The 16,062-nt window shown below is 41.9% G+C and overlaps 1 protein-coding gene across 6 annotated transcripts in view; it reads left to right on the top strand.

Annotated features, from left to right (window-relative positions):
- MYOF (myoferlin) overlaps positions 1-16,062 on the top strand; it is a 203,859-nt gene that overhangs the window by 136,671 nt on the left and 51,126 nt on the right. For all 6 annotated transcript variants that reach the window (XM_089690312.1, XM_089690311.1, XM_089690309.1 and 3 more), the window contains 3 exons: positions 523-696; positions 2,411-2,510; positions 9,559-9,636. In XM_089690312.1, the coding sequence (XP_089546438.1) occupies positions 523-696; positions 2,411-2,510; positions 9,559-9,636 (352 nt within the window). The remainder of the gene's footprint in view (positions 1-522; positions 697-2,410; positions 2,511-9,558; positions 9,637-16,062) is intronic.

The raw sequence follows: 16,062 nt of genomic DNA, 5'->3' as shown, positions 1-16,062 counted from the left end.
AGTGAAAACCTAATGGGAGTTGTAGCCTTTCTCAACTTTTCTAAAAAAATGAAAACATTTTATGTCTGTCTGTGCTGCTGTTAGAGATTTTACCTCATTACTTATATGATGATCATAGGAAATAAACATATTGGGCAAAATACGGGGTTATCCATGACAGCTGAGCGAATGCATAAGACTACAGGTACTATTGATAGAATAAACTTTCTCAAACCTTGTCAAGACTTCAACTTGACAAAACTGATACTCAGTAATGGCAAGGTGAATCACTGAAATTGCCTAGAAAAGTGGCCAATCATGAGCTGTGATTTCAGCACATGACTAACAAAGTCATTACTAATAAACAAGGCTAGTGTGTGTGTCTATTACACATGGAATGTGACTGAGGACAAAGTTGTCTTCAGACCTGATTAAAAATCACTTGAGATGAGCCTTACAAAAGCTGATGTAATTGGTTGAAAAATTTAAGACATATTTACCACCTATCTTGCTGCTTTACTACGTTCTCTTGTTTTGATGTAGGCAATACTTTCTCAAGAAGATCAGGAAGGCTGGGAATATGCAGCTCTCATAGGCTGGAAATTTCACTTGAAACAACGAAGCTCTGACACATTCCGACGAAGACGCTGGAGAAGAAAAATGGCCCCTTCAGAGAGTCTCGGAGCATCTGCTATTTTCAAACTGGAAGGAGCTCTTGTGAGTACTGGAGAAAAAAAGAATTGAAAGGAAAAGAGAATGGAGAGAAATCTGAGAGAGAGAAGTCAGATTTATATGGTCTTTATGGGTGCTCATTTTTCATCAGGTGGTGGGATTACTTCAAAATCAAAAAGCCTCTAAGCCAATGTTTACAAAATTTTCCACCATGGCCACATTGGGCTTGCTTAGATTGGTGATCCTGACTGGTTAACTGCAATTGTTCAAAAATTCTTTCCATACAGGTTACAGTTCTGTGCCCTTCTTTGGCTCTCCAGACTGCTTTATATTTGTGGTAGCTTACTTTATTTCACATTGGAGTGATGGTTTTCTTGGAGTGTTCTGATGCAAATAATTTCTTGTCCTGTGTTTTTATCTAGCTGTGTGTATAATGCTCAAGAATAAACTTCACCTTTAACTACAGAATACTTCCAGCCACTCTCTACTAGCCAGAGGACATCCTCTGTGCTTAAACCCTGAAGAAGTGGTCTACCCAGCATCATGAAATGCACTGATGTTTTAATACTGTTGTAAAAAAAAAAAAAAAATCTCCTTTAATAATGCAGAAGAACCATTGATAATTCCTTTGTCTACACCAATGATGAGCTCAGGTGTTTCGGGCTAGCAACTGGGCCAATGATTTGCAGTCGGGGTGTTCCTCACCCTGCAGCCCCACATATACACACCTCTTGTTTGTGCATGGCTGCAGGGTGGAGAATGCCCCCGGCCACAGGTGAACGACTCAGTTCAGATGACATCTCCCTGGCAGGTTTGTACAAATGGGTTGGATACTAGCCCAAACACGCCAAAACTCCTCACTAGTCTATAGAGACGCCTTTGCACATACTGCACCTTTTTGGGGCTACCAAACACCAACTGGATTTGTTTCACAATTTTTAAGACCCATTTAGCTTAGTACCTTTTTTAATCTTTCCTTCCCTGAAAGCAGAAAGGAAAATATATTGCCGTATAAGTCTTCTTTTATTATCTCAGTAGTCCACGTTAGCATTACCTTCTCAGTAATTTTGTGTTTCATTGCCTATAAAAGATTAGACTAATTTAATTTCAGTACTCCACCAAGGAAACCAGCGTGATCAATAATTAAGTCTGTATTTATATTCAATACAGTCCCTTTATAATGTATGAAGCATATGCAATGGCTGCTGGGTTTTTTTCAGCACTTATCGACTAAGAGCTTGGAAAACTCTTATTGTTGAATCTCTGATAGCACATTTTTGAGGAAAAGCTCCAAGGCATATAGAATAATGTGGAATCTTATTGAGTTAATTGGTGTAGGTTTATTTTTTAACACTTTACAGCAATATATCAAGAGATCATTTCCCTACAGTGCTCATTAGAAACCATTTTACATCTATTGTTTGTAATAAATTTCTGCAAGTTGCACCTTCCAAAAAAGGTATTTGTAATTCTATAGGTTATAGAACATACTTTAATTATTATATAGATGACGTGCTGCTTCTACCTATAAGGGGGTAGACCCTCAAGAGCTTATTCTGAAAAATTACCTATTAGTTTACAGTACTCATCTGCCATTTTACAAGTGCACAAATATAGTTAGTCACCCTATGCATTGTTATATGGGTTATCTTATGTGAATATACTTTCAGTCTGGAAGCATGCTGAAATTTTAAAGTGTTATTTGAGATTTTACTAATATTTATAATGCTACATATGACCAGTAATTACCTGTACATAGGGCACTGACATGAGTTCGGAGGACGAAGAGAAGAAAGGGAAGGAACCTGCAGCTGCTATTTTTGGGGCAAACACACCAATCGTCTCCTGTACCTTTGACCGTAAGTAGAACTTCACTTTACTAAATAGTAGTGAAGTTTTGTCTTGAAGCTTTGTATGGCACCTGGCAGCAGATGAGGATCTAGACCAGGGGTGGCGAACACGCGGCTCTCGAGCCGCGTGCGGCTCCCGGCCAAAATGAATGCGGCTCTTTGCCTCTTATCATATTTTGTATACTGTGGCTCTTTGCCAAGTTTCATGTTTCTCTTATTTTTACCTGTTCCTCTATCCAGCGGCGCGCTGTCTTCCGGCTTCTGTAGTGTGGGCACTGGGCATGACAGCCGGGTGCCAAGTGCGCATGTGCAAGAAGCGGTGCTTTTTGTGAATGGTAAGGTGGTACCTGGGACACATGACAGATCCCAGAAGCCGCCGGACCAATCACAAAGCGCAGCGCTTCTCGCTCATGCGCACTGGGCACCCGGCTGTCATGCCGAGCGCCATTACAGAAGCCGGGAAGACAGCGCACGGCATAATCGAGGAACAGGTAAGATCAAACAAAAACTCTGCGGAAGTAAGAGCGGGTACCTGTCAAATTCAGGTACCCGCTCCCCACCTCCCCAAAGGTCAGCAGTCATCTGTACTGTCCGCAGTCTCTGGTCATCCCTGTGCTGTCTGCAGTCTCTGATCATCCCTGTGCTGTCCGCAGTCTCTGGTCATGCCTGTGCTGTCCGCAGTCTCTGGTCATCTCCTGTGCTGTCCCTGCAGTCTCTGGTCATCTCCTGTGCTGTCCCTGCAGTCTCTGGTCATCTCCTGTGCTGTCCCTGCAGTCTCTGGTCATCTCCTGTGCTGTCCCTGCAGTCTCTGGTCATCTCCTGTGCTGTCCCTGCAGTCTCTGGTCATCTCCTGTGCTGTCCCTGCAGTCTCTGGTCATCTCCTGTGCTGTCCCTGCAGTCTCTGGTCATCTCCTGTGCTGTCCCTGCAGTCTCTGGTCATCTCCTGTGCTGTCCCTGCAGTTTCTGGTCATCTCCTGTGCTGTCCCTGCAGTCTCTGGTCATCTCCTGTGCTGTCCCTGCAGTCTCTGGTCATCTCCTGTGCTGTCCCTGCAGTCTCTGGTCATCTCCTGTGCTGTCCCTGCAGTCTCTGGTCATCTCCTGTGCTGTCCCTGCAGTCTCTGGTCATCTCCTGTGCTGTCCCTGCAGTCTCTGGTCATCTCCTGTGCTGTCCCTGCAGTCTCTGGTCATCTCCTGTGCTGTCCCTGCAGTCTCTGGTCATCTCCTGTGCTGTCCCTGCAGTCTCTGGTCATCTCCTGTGCTGTCCCTGCAGTCTCTGGTCATCTCCTGTGCTGTCCCTGCAGTCTCTGGTCATCTCCTGTGCTGTCCCTGCAGTCTCTGGTCATCTCCTGTGCTGTCCCTGCAGTCTCTGGTCATCTCCTGTGCTGTCCCTGCAGTCTCTGGTCATCTCCTGTGCTGTCCCTGCAGTCTCTGGTCATCTCCTGTGCTGTCCCTGCAGTCTCTGGTCATCTCCTGTGCTGTCCCTGCAGTCTCTGGTCATCTCCTGTGCTGTCCCTGCAGTCTCTGGTCATCTCCTGTGCTGTCCCTGCAGTCTCTGGTCATCTCCTGTGCTGTCCCTGCAGTCTCTGGTCATCTCCTGTGCTGTCCCTGCAGTCTCTGGTCATCTCCTGTGCTGTCCCTGCAGTCTCTGGTCATCTCCTGTGCTGTCCCTGCAGTCTCTGGTCATCTCCTGTGCTGTCCCTGCAGTCTCTGGTCATCTCCTGTGCTGTCCCTGCAGTCTCTGGTCATCTCCTGTGCTGTCCCTGCAGTCTCTGGTCATCTCCTGTGCTGTCCCTGCAGTCTCTGGTCATCTCCTGTGCTGTCCCTGCAGTCTCTGGTCATCTCCTGTGCTGTCCCTGCAGTCTCTGGTCATCTCCTGTGCTGTCCCTGCAGTCTCTGGTCATCTCCTGTGCTGTCCCTGCAGTCTCTGGTCATCTCCTGTGCTGTCCCTGCAGTCTCTGGTCATCTCCTGTGCTGTCCCTGCAGTCTCTGGTCATCTCCTGTGCTGTCCCTGCAGTCTCTGGTCATCTCCTGTGCTGTCCCTGCAGTCTCTGGTCATCTCCTGTGCTGTCCCTGCAGTCTCTGGTCATCTCCTGTGCTGTCCCTGCAGTCCCTGGTCATCTCCTGTGCTGTCCCTGCAGTCCATTAGTTCAGAATTTTTTTTTGTATACTTGTGTGTTAGAGTGAGAGAGAGAGAGAGACAGGTGCCACAGCAACCTCCAGGGTAGTTGATGTGTTAACTCTGGCTAAGTTGCATTTGATGTGTGTGTTGAGGGTGGACACTTACCTTGAAATGAACACGTTGTTTTGTAAGGGGAAGAAAGTGTTATGGTGAATAATATGGTTTTAATTATGTGTTTTTTGTGTGAGTGTTTGTCTGTTTTGGCAGGTCACTGCGTGGTGTGGCTCTCTGACTTTCACAGTTTAAAATTTTGGCTCTTTGTGTCTAACTTGTCCGCCACCCCTGATCTAGACACTCTTGGCTGCAAGAATTAATTATCCAAGCAGAAGCAGTATTTGTTAAATCACATAAAAATTAATATAATATGGATGATATGCATTCTGGGGAATCTGAGGGTAAATACATGTGCAAAGAAGTGCCTGCAAAGTAGACTTATCTGAACAAACCAAATTCTTTTAATGGGACCCTCGGTTGGGAAAAAAATCATACTTATTGTAATCCACAAGTGCTGGTAAAAAGTTTCACCTGGAAATGGAACATGGTGACAAACATTCATATTTTAAGCAATTATGTATGATATAGGAATTTATGAAGGAATAAGTGTGTGTGTGTACATATATATTGTAAAGCGCTGAGCAAAATGTTGACACTATATAAATCCTGTATAATAATAATGTGTATATGTATGTATGTGTGTGTACAGGGCTTTTTATCTCAAAAAATAGGCACAGGAACTCCCCCTTCTGAGTCACTTTGTCTCCGCTCCCTACCCACCTCTGAGCACCATCAGTTGACCCTACCCACCTCCCAGTACTTCTCCTTTTAGAGAATACAGAGCCAAGTAACATTTTGTGGTGCTAAATAATTGTATGGAATTTGTTAATGACAAGAAAAGCAAAAAAATAGATCCCCCACAGCCAGCAGAAGCAATAGAACTCCCCCATTCCCAGCATCAATAAATTCCTCCATCAACAATGGACCTCCAAAACAAAATACCACCCCAGCAACAATAGACCAGCAGCTACAGCAGATCTCACAGGAGCCAGCATCAATAGACTCTACAGCAGCCAGCTCCAAATAGACAAGACAATAGACCCCTCCCTCAAAAGTAGATACCTTCCAGCAACAATTGACCCCCATCAACAATATATCCCCACCAGCAACAATAGACCACCACACAAAATTAGATCCCCTTCACTGACCATAGATCCCCAAGCAGCAAGCAACAATAGATTGCTGAGCACCCATTGACATTACATACATTCAGTCCTGGAGGTGCAGGAACTGCGTTCCCCTGCATTCCCGTTGGAAAAAAAGCCGTGTGTGTGTAAATAAGTATTTGATCCCCTGCTAATTTTGAATGTTTGCCCACTCACAAAGAAATGATCAGTCTAAAAATCAAATGGTAGGTGTATTGTAACACTGAGAGACAGAATAGCAACAAAAAAATGCATGTCTAACAAATTATGCACTGATTTGCATGTTCATGAGGGTAATAAGTATTTGATCCCCTTCACAAAACATGACTTAGTACCTGGTGGCAAATCCCTTGTTGGCAATCACAGAGGTCAGACGTTTCCTGAAGTTGGACACCATGTTTGCACACATCTCTGGAGAGATTTTGGCCCACTCCTCTTGGCAAATCCTCTCCAAGCCATTAAGGTTTGGTGGCTGACTTTTGGCAACTCAAACTTTCAGCTCCCTCCACAGATTTTTCAATCGAATTAAGGTCTGGAGACTGGCTAGGCCACTCCAGGATCTTAATGTGCTTCTTCTTGAGCCACTCCTTTGTTGCCTCGGTCTTTTGGGTCATTGTCATGCTGGAACATCCATTCATGACCCATTTCCAATGCCCTGGCTGAGGAAAGAAGGTTCTCACCAAGATTGATGGTACATTGCTCGGTCCATCGTCCCTTTTGATACGGTGCAGTTGTCCTCTCCCCTTAGCAGAAAAACACCCCTAAAGCAGAATGTTTGCACCACCATGTTTGACAGTTGGTATGGTGTTCTTGGGGTCATAGGCAGCATTCCTCCTCCAACAAACACGGCGAGTTGAGTTGAAGCCAAAGAGCTTGATTTTGGTCTCATCTGACCACAACACTTTCAACCAGTCCTCCTCTGAAGTTTTCCACTGACCATCTGAATGGTGCAGACAGGCCTGGACATGTGCTTTCTTGAGCAGAGGGACCTTGCGAGCACTGCAGGATTTCAATCCTTGTCGGCGTAGTGCGTTACCAATTGTTTTCTTGGTGACTGTGGTCCCAGCTGCCTGGATATCATTGACAAGATCCTCACGTGTAGTTCTGGCTTGATTCCTCACTGTTCTCTTGATCATTGACACTCCACGAGGTGAGATCTTGCATGGTGCACCAGACCTAGGTTGACTGACAGTTTTGTGTTTCTTCCATTTGCGAATGATTGCACCAACTGTTGTCGCCAACAGTTGGTGCAATCATTCGCTAAGCAGCTTGGCTTAGCGATCGTTTGGTAGCCCAGTCCAGCCTTGTGTAGGTTTACAATCTTGTACCTGACATCCTGTGACAGCTCTTTGGTCTTTGCCATGGTGGAGAGTTTGGAATTTGATTGTTTGATTGCTCCTGTGGGCAGGTGTCTTTTTATACAGGTAACAAAATGAGATTAGCAGCACTCCCTTTTAAGAGACTGCTTCTAATCTGTTTACCTGTATGAAAGACACCTGGTAGCCAGAAATCCTGCTGAATGATAGGGGACCAAATACTTATTTCCCTCATGAACATGCAAATCAGTGCATAATTTGTTAGACATGCATTTCTTTTGAATTTTTTGTTGCTATTCTGTCTCTGTGTTACAATATACCTGCCATTCGATTTTTAGACTGATCATTTCTTTGTGAGTGGGCAAACATTCAAAATCAGCAGGAGATCAAATACTTATTTCCTTCACTGTATATATACACACACACATGCAACCCCATGGGCTGATGAACATTTAATGTGTATATATAAATAGAACTATGCAGTATCCTTTTTATTCTTTTGTTGATTTAATAGGCAATACAAGAGATCTGTGTAATACTAGTCTAATCCATTTAAGTAGCAGATCTGGATTAATTTTAAAGGCCTTTGGATAAAATTAGTTGTTTTAATAATGACCTCACTGAATGCTTTGAACAATTTCTCAGAATGGCCAGCTAAAATGACAAGTTACTCCTTGAGTGAAAACATTTTTCAAGGGTCTAATTTTTTGCAAATCAGAAACTCTAGTCGCAGTATTAATCACGGGGATGTGCAATTTGTGTATCCCAGGCAGGTCATTTGCTTCCACCTCACAAGTAAGTCCTGTAGCAAGGCTTAATGTAGAAGAAATTGGGCAGCTTCACTGCCACATGATTGCTTAGACACAGACACACACTGCTCCACCCTCCCCCCACTATGATTTTGAATGGCCCCATGTAAGCAGTGTATGACGTCACTTCCGGGTCACTGTTGTGAGTGTCCCCAGCCATCAAGGCCAGGAAAGAATGTAATGCAGTGTGATCTGCACTGTATTACAATCAGTGGAACACAGGTGAGACATCTGGGGAATTTACACCCTGTATATCTTATTGAAGAGAACCTGTCACCAAAAAACAAAAAAAAAATCACATGGGACTTTGTACCCTATGTGATGAAAAACAAAATTGGGTAAAAAAAATGGATAAAGGTGTTTACTGAAATTTTGTTTCCTAGACCATAGTGGTAGTTCCAATGTTTTATGTCACACAATATTACCAAAATTTTATTCTCTAGGGTGTCTGCTTTCAGAAAGTAATGTGATGGGGGTTTTATTTAATCTTCAGGTCTAAATGTGCCAGAGAAGTTTTTGAGTTTTTTTGCACAGAGAAAGGGTTAAAGAATAAGTCCACCTTCGGGAACATGTTACATGTTCCACCTGTTTTTAGGCTAAAACATGTGACCTGTTTCCACTCCTGCAGTGGCTTGGCGATCCCAGCTATCTGTGTGACAGCACAGATGCAGAGACGTTCCGCCCAGGGGTGGACTGACCATTTGTAATCTCGGGCACCGCCTGAGGGCCCAGGGTCAGTAGGGGGCCCCATGAGATGCCCCTGGTACCTTTTCATAGGCTTTTTTGGGTGTGGTTTGAGTGTGGGCGAGGACATGGGCCCCATGATCCCCTATTACCCGGGGGCCCCATGAGTTGTCAGTCCGCCCCTGGTTCCGCCTACACAGCCGCATCATTTATTCAGAGTTTTGTAAATGAATGAACTACAAGAACTCACATCCTTTGCGAATGTCAGCTTGTAGTTCTAAATTAACTACTTCAGCGCTGTTGAGCTCTATGATTCTTCTGGTCATTCTGAAACTGCCTGCATGATGTACAACCAGACAGATTACACTGACAGTCTGCAGAGGCCATGCATTACACCCGCTATCAGGTGTTTGCTGGTGCATAGCTTTCCAGGCAAAAAAATATTAACTTCAAAAAAAGATGTAATTATTTATCTTTCTTTTGGAGGTGAATTTAGCCTTTAATGGCGCTGACACTGGAGCTTTATTTAGCTGCTCAGCATGTGCTTGTACTGAGCACCCAATTGCTTGCGTGTGCAAGGTTAACCTGAAGGAATAAAGTGTTTTTTTTTTTTTGTTTTTTTTTTTTTAAATTTCCACACCCCTGTAATCCAAAACAAAGTCAAAGCTAGACTTTTTTATATACTTTATTACTGTATATATGGCCCCTTTCATAATTTAGGCTTGTTTTTATATAGCTTATGACACATAGTACATAGGAATCTATTGTTTTACGTTGAATAAAAAAAACCCTATAAAATGTATTTGTGATTTTCAACACTGAACTAGTAGTTCATCTTGGTTTTATCTTCTTTTTTTTTTCTTTTAAAAGGTGTCTTCACATATCACCTTCGCTGCTATCTTTACCAAGCTCGGAGTCTGACTGCCATGGATAAGGACAGTTTTTCTGGTAGGAAGATGGGTGGTCACTTAAAATGGCTAAGCAGCTACTTTTATGTTCATAAATTGTGGTAGTGGAGCTCATTACCTTTGTTGCATGCATGATTATGTGTCTCCTCCAGCTGCCACAAAGTATGTTTAATGCTGCTCTCTGTGATCAGGCGCCAGCAGGGCAGGCTACTGATCACGTGACTGTTGTTAGGGCCTGTCACTGTGATCATATGATTGCGACACCACCTCCTGTCATTAAGACTCACTTAAAGGGCAACTGGCAGGTAGTGGAAAAGAGGTCAAGACCCAATTCTAGTACTTACAGTACTATAAACTGAGAACTCATAGTATAAAAACCTAAATTTAATTTCACGCTATTTCCTAGGAAATTCAAAAGCTAGAGAAACCATCTACTTTTAAATCCTAAACCTTCTGTCCTCTGTGACAGTGATTTTAGATTTGTTTTGTTATGAAATATTTAATATTTAATTGAGCTTTGTTTAGCAGCTGTTTAATGTATGACTTTAGTCTCAACAAATGCCAAACATCATTGTTTATAGCTCTTCCCTGCTACCTTTTACAGTTCCTGAAAGCTTAATTCTAAAAAGAAACCGCAGTTCTACATCTATCTGACCTGTTTTACCAGTAACTATGTAATACTGTTCAGCCAGTCTTGTAATAGCTGCCCCCTGACAAACCACAAAGTCATGTACGAAGTAAAATAAAAAATGTATTGTAGTGTTCCTTGGCAAAAAAATTACTGCTGTAGTATATTATTTAGGAACAGCCACCCTAAAGACTATTTGTTCAGCTAGTAACATTGCTTAATCCTCAATTTAAATTTAAATCACAGCCCATCTGTACCATGTGACTAGCTATAGCTATCACATGCTAATCACAATACGCACTGAATCTAAAAAAATAAATAAATAAATCCTGATCACTTCCCCAGAGAAGTTATGGTACATTATATTGCTCTGGTCACAGTGTGTTTAAAATAATTTAAAAGGTTGCGCAATTGTCATTCCAAGTGCAAGGGGGGGAGTTGGTAAAAATGCCCGGTATTTAAGTGGTTGAAAAACAAAAATGTGTACTTAACTATTTATTTTTATTCCACCGTGGTCTTAATATGTGAGCTACTGCAGGGGAGAAGAGGGAGCACTAATAACAAATGGGCCATAGAATCCTGTGAGTGAAGTCACGGCTCCAGTGCCAGAGTAAACTCTGTGGATGTCCCTGGGCAGTTGAAACTTTGGGGCCCCCTTCACAGGTTTCTGGAGGTTTCTTCTGCATGTGCTCTAGTGGGATAACATTGAACTAAGTAGTGTGAATGTCAGCTGCTAGATGGAGGTGACTATCGCTACTCCTTCCTTACACATATGTAGGTTGCACCAAAACCTGTTACAAAATGACAGCTGAAAGATGATGATGATGATCTTTTAAGACACAAACTGTAAAGTTGAACCTGTGTCATTGGTTTAGGTACTTTGAGTTATTGGGTACATTACATTAACCGTATTTTCTCTATAGAATCTTTAATGTAAAGTTTTTTTTCATTTTTAGAGTCCATTAATTTTTTCTTTCTGAGAAAGCTTCATTATACAACCCCTGACAAAAAGTATGGAATCACTGCTCTTGGAAAATGTTCATTCAATTGTTTAATTGTGTAGAAAAAAACTAATCAGTCATGCCTCAAAACTATATCTATTTTAAAATTCCAACCTTCTGGCTTTAAGAAACACTTAAAAAATTAAAGAGAGAGAACTGTAGTCAGTTGCGACTGTACTTGCAGATCAAGCAGAGTAAAATAATACTTAATCACTCAGTTCTGAGGAAAATATTATGAAATGTACAAAAACACTACAGTACACCACTAGTACTTTGTTGCACCGCCGCTGGCTTTTATAATGGCTTGCATTCTCTGTGGCATAGATTGAACTATCGACAAACAGTATTCTTCATTAATCTGGCTCCAACTTTCTTTTATTGCAGTTGTCAGATCAGCTTTGCAGGTTGGAGCCTTGTCATGGACCATTTTCTTTCATTTCCACCATAGATTTTCAATTGGACTGAGGCCTGGACTATTTGCAGGCCATGCCATTGACATAAGTCTTTCTTGAAGGAAATTTTTTTTTTTTTTTTTTTTTTTTTTTTTTGCTCTATATCAAGATGCATTATCCTGAAAAATGTCGTCATCACCAACATCCTTTCAATTGACAGAATAAGAAAAGTGTTCAAAATCTCAATATAAACTTGTGTATTTATTGAAGAGTTAATGACTGTCATCTGTCATCCCCCCCCCATACCTTTACCTAACATGCAACCCCATATCAATGATTGTGGACATGTACATTTTCTTCAGGCAGTTGTCTTTATACATTTCATTGGAACGGCACCAAACAAAGGTTACAGCATCATCACCCTGCCCAATGTAGTTTCGTGGTTCATCACTGAATATCACTTTTATGTAGTCATCCACAGTCCATGATTGCTTTTCTTTAACCCACTGTAACCTTGTTTTTTTCTGTTTTAGGTGTTAATTCTAGTTTTCATTTGGTTTTTCTGTATGTAAATCCCATTGCCTAAAGGAAATGTCTTACAGTTCGGTCACAGACATTGAATCCAGTTTCTGCCCATTTGTTCCTCATTTGTTTTGTTGTGTTTTTTATATTGCTTTAAGTTTTTTATCTTGACTCTTTGATGTCTTCCTTGGTCTACCAGTACGCTTGCCTTTTACAACCTTCCCATTTGATTTGTACTTGGTCCAAATTTTAGACACATCTGACTGGGAACGACCAACATCTTTTGCAACATTACATGGTGATGATTTACCTTCTTGAAGAAGTTTTATTATCCTCTCCTTTGTTTCAAGTGACATCTCTTGTGTTGGAGCCATGATTCATGTCAATCAGCTTGGTGTAACAGCAGACTAATTAGCAGATGTAATCTAATGCAGATGTTTGTTTTGGTACAAGTACATGGTGTTTCCATAATATTTTTCTTCAGAATTGAGTGATTCTATTTTTTTTTTTTCCTCTGCTTGATCTGCAAAAACGGTTGTACCTGACTACAGTTTTTTCTTTTTTTTTTTTTAATTTTTTTTTAAGTTTTTCTTAAAGCCAGAATGTTGGAATGTTAAATGAAAATAGTTTTGAGGCACAATTAAACAATTGAATGAACATTTTCCAAGAGAGGTGATTCCATACTTTTTGCCAGGGGTTGTAATTTTCTTTTCAAGATCAATTAATATTATTTGCATCCATTGTCGCAGGGTACTTAAATGGTGTCTGCTATGCCTAAATGGTAATCTGGCACTGCACGGTTCCAATAATTCTTAGCCATTGTTGAGTGCCCCCTGAGATGGAGCTGCAGGACCATGTGAATGAACTGGAGTGGATTAAAAAACGTGAAAGTGCTAGACAAAGAACACCTTTGTCATTTTCGTGGACAAGAGGCCCAATGTATTGCAAAAAAGTAGTCATTATGACAGCCTGACACTTGGCATTTTGAAAAGGAGATTTCCAAAGTGGAAGCCATTATTTTTCTGGCATTAAATATTTGTTTTAAGGGATCAGCTAATTGGCATGTTATCAGCTTCAGAAACAAGACAAGAGGACAAATGTGTTAATTAGGTTTTTTTGTTTAGAACAGAGCTTATATGTAAAACTGTGGAGAATCCCCAGAATCGAGTGATGGTTATCTAATTTACTAAATTGTGATTCTTAAAAAAAAGAAAAAAAAAGTCTCATCCTCGTAGTACTGGTGGCTATTACAGTCCACTCTGTGACTTAAATCGTGTTTCTGGCTCGAGGTCACTTCACAATGACCTATAGATAACCTTTTGTTGCCCTCCAGCACTGAACCACTGCAATTTGTACAGGAAATGTTAATATTTATGATGGCCCTCCTGCTCCTTTCTTTTTAGAGTTAAAAAAAAGTTGATTTGCATGCCCATCTAATAGTAGTCCTAAGCCCTTTAATCATTTTCATGGGGGGTTGGGGCATCATAAATACAGAAAAATTGAGATGTGCTCCAGCTGGTAGATTTTATTGTCTGGTGACAACAGGAAATGTCTGTTTTGTGTTCATAGAGACCAGAAGACTGGCTTGCAAAGGTGCAGCCACTGTAAGGAGCTCTCTGCTTACCTTTACAATGTACTGTACTGTATATTGAAAGGCAATGCTTTATACATTCTGAACAGAGTAGGGAATGGTTTTCCTGGTTAGGGAGATTTCTCTTTATGTCCTGTCCCAGGGACACACTAGTAACTTAAAGTAGTTCTAAAGTTATTTTTTACCTAGAATAATAAACATGTTATACTTACCTTCTGTGTGCTACAGGGGCGCACATGCAGTCATGCTCTTGACACGTATATCTGACTTGTAGGTTTTAGTGTTAGCTATTTTTTTCTGGAAAAACAGAATTTGTCACATGTATTTAAATCATAATAGCCCTTCCTTACCACTCCCAAATAATTGAGACATCTTCAGTTCAATTAACAAAGACACCAGTATAATGGTCCTCATTGATACAAATAGTGACCGTTATTTTAAGCTAAGTCCAATGAGATTTGAAATGTGTCACATGCTAAATAAAGATCCCTAAAAGCCCTAAAATGGTTGTAAACCCTCTCGTATACCCAGTAAAGTGAATTGCCTCAGATGATACACAGAGATGAAACAAATCCTTCTACATAAGTTTTAATTGTTTATCTGCAGTCTTCTCTTCTTTACATCCATTCAAAAGTGCAAATTTGTGATAAAATCCTCCATCTGTCAGGAGCACAGAGAAGGGGGCGAAGAGCTACAGTTAGAAAACTTGTACATTGAGAGCTGATTGGAGGAAAATGACCCCTCCCCCCTTCATATAGCACAGGAATGAAGGAACTGGCAGAACTGTGTTCTGAGTAGATAACCTGTGTGCTGAGCTCTCTCCCCTGTCACAAATTTTATCTTGTGTCTTGAAAATTTCTCAGAAGTATCTCATGCTGATAACATGAGCTTTGGAGATAGACAAGTAAATACTACAGACACTGTGCATGTGCTTTAAGATTTCATGACTGAGGTTTACAACCACTTTAAAGTGGAACAAAAGTCAGAATTTCTCACCTCCACTCCAGTGGTGTAGTGCCTGTGAGGTCCCTCACCAGCACCAGCATCTTCTCTTGGCTTCTTCTAGGTGCTGGTCTTTGGCTGTCTTAATTTGATGGGATGACATCGCTCCCGCATGCACAGGAGTCATTCATTCCAGTGCACTGGCACCTTGCCATAATAGTGAGACTCAGGGAAGAGCAAATGGACAGAGGGACTACATGACTTATGGGAGGTACAGATCAGAAAAGGGTTAAAAATGTGAGCAGAATGTGTAAGGAAGTGTAGGTCTTACCTGAAGGTCAAATGGACAGGGTGGAGCAGCAAGGGTCGCTTAAGTTAGAGGATGCTGGGTACTTTCATTCCAGAAAATTCAGGTGAAAAAGTTTCCCTGCACACCCTCCCTAAACTCACAATTCATTTCAAGGCAAGAGTTTCAGGAGGGTATTTTTTATTATATAAAAGAAAAATTAACCGCAGCTTAGCACATCAGGAGGTCTTTTTTTTTTTTTGGGGGGGGGGGGGGCAGTTAACTTTTTGAATTGTTGCAAAAACTGGGGTCCAGCTGCATTATGGCTCCCCTGGGGAAAAAAAGTAAATGTGTGAAAGTTTGTAATGTCTTTGAGCTGGCTGGGGCATGGCTAAGGACATGGGCAATCCCAGGTATAACATGCGCCTTTTAGGCTTGGTTCACAGTTGTGTGGGCTGAGCGGCCCTTGTTTGAGCAGGCACGGCAGCCCATTCATTTGATTGGGCTGCCGTGCCTGTGTTTTGCGGGGAGAAAAAGTGCATTCACCTTGTAACGGACCCCAGACACCCACGACTGGTTCTCTCTGTCAAGAAGCTTCTTCTCAGGCTCTGGAACATGAGACCAATGAATCTGGCTATTGTTACCCCAAGATCCAGACGACACCAGATTTGAAGTAAGCCAGAAGGTAGACTAGTTTATTTGAGCACAGATACAAGATATATACACTCAGGAGACAAGGGAACAATCCCCCCTCCCTACATAATGACACAGGGTGGGACAATCTCCATTTACTAACAAGAGACACACAATTATTCAAACTTCACACCAGCAGACAGTCCCATCAGGAGGGAGGGCTGCTGGAGACCCCCCCCCCCCCACTAAGCTAATACACATAAACACATACATCCCATAATAGTTTGCTCCCAAGCAAGACAAACAATTGAACAATGGGATGCAGCCGCACAACACCAAACAACCCACAACCCCCACCCCACCTATCTCCTAGACATGTCTACACAATATTAGGACAGATCATCCTGTACCCTAACAGGCACAGGGTGACTTACACATAATAGGGATATGGGGAGCTGAGACAGGTGAGCT

The sequence above is a fragment of the Staurois parvus genome, unplaced genomic scaffold (assembly GCF_062004578.1).
Source record: "Staurois parvus isolate SC_StPar_1 unplaced genomic scaffold, SC_StPar_1.0 ptg000525l, whole genome shotgun sequence".
Classification (NCBI taxonomy): domain Eukaryota; kingdom Metazoa; phylum Chordata; class Amphibia; order Anura; family Ranidae; genus Staurois; species Staurois parvus.
The sequence above is the reverse complement of the archived record's forward strand: the minus strand, read 5'-3'. Positions and strand labels throughout refer to the sequence as shown.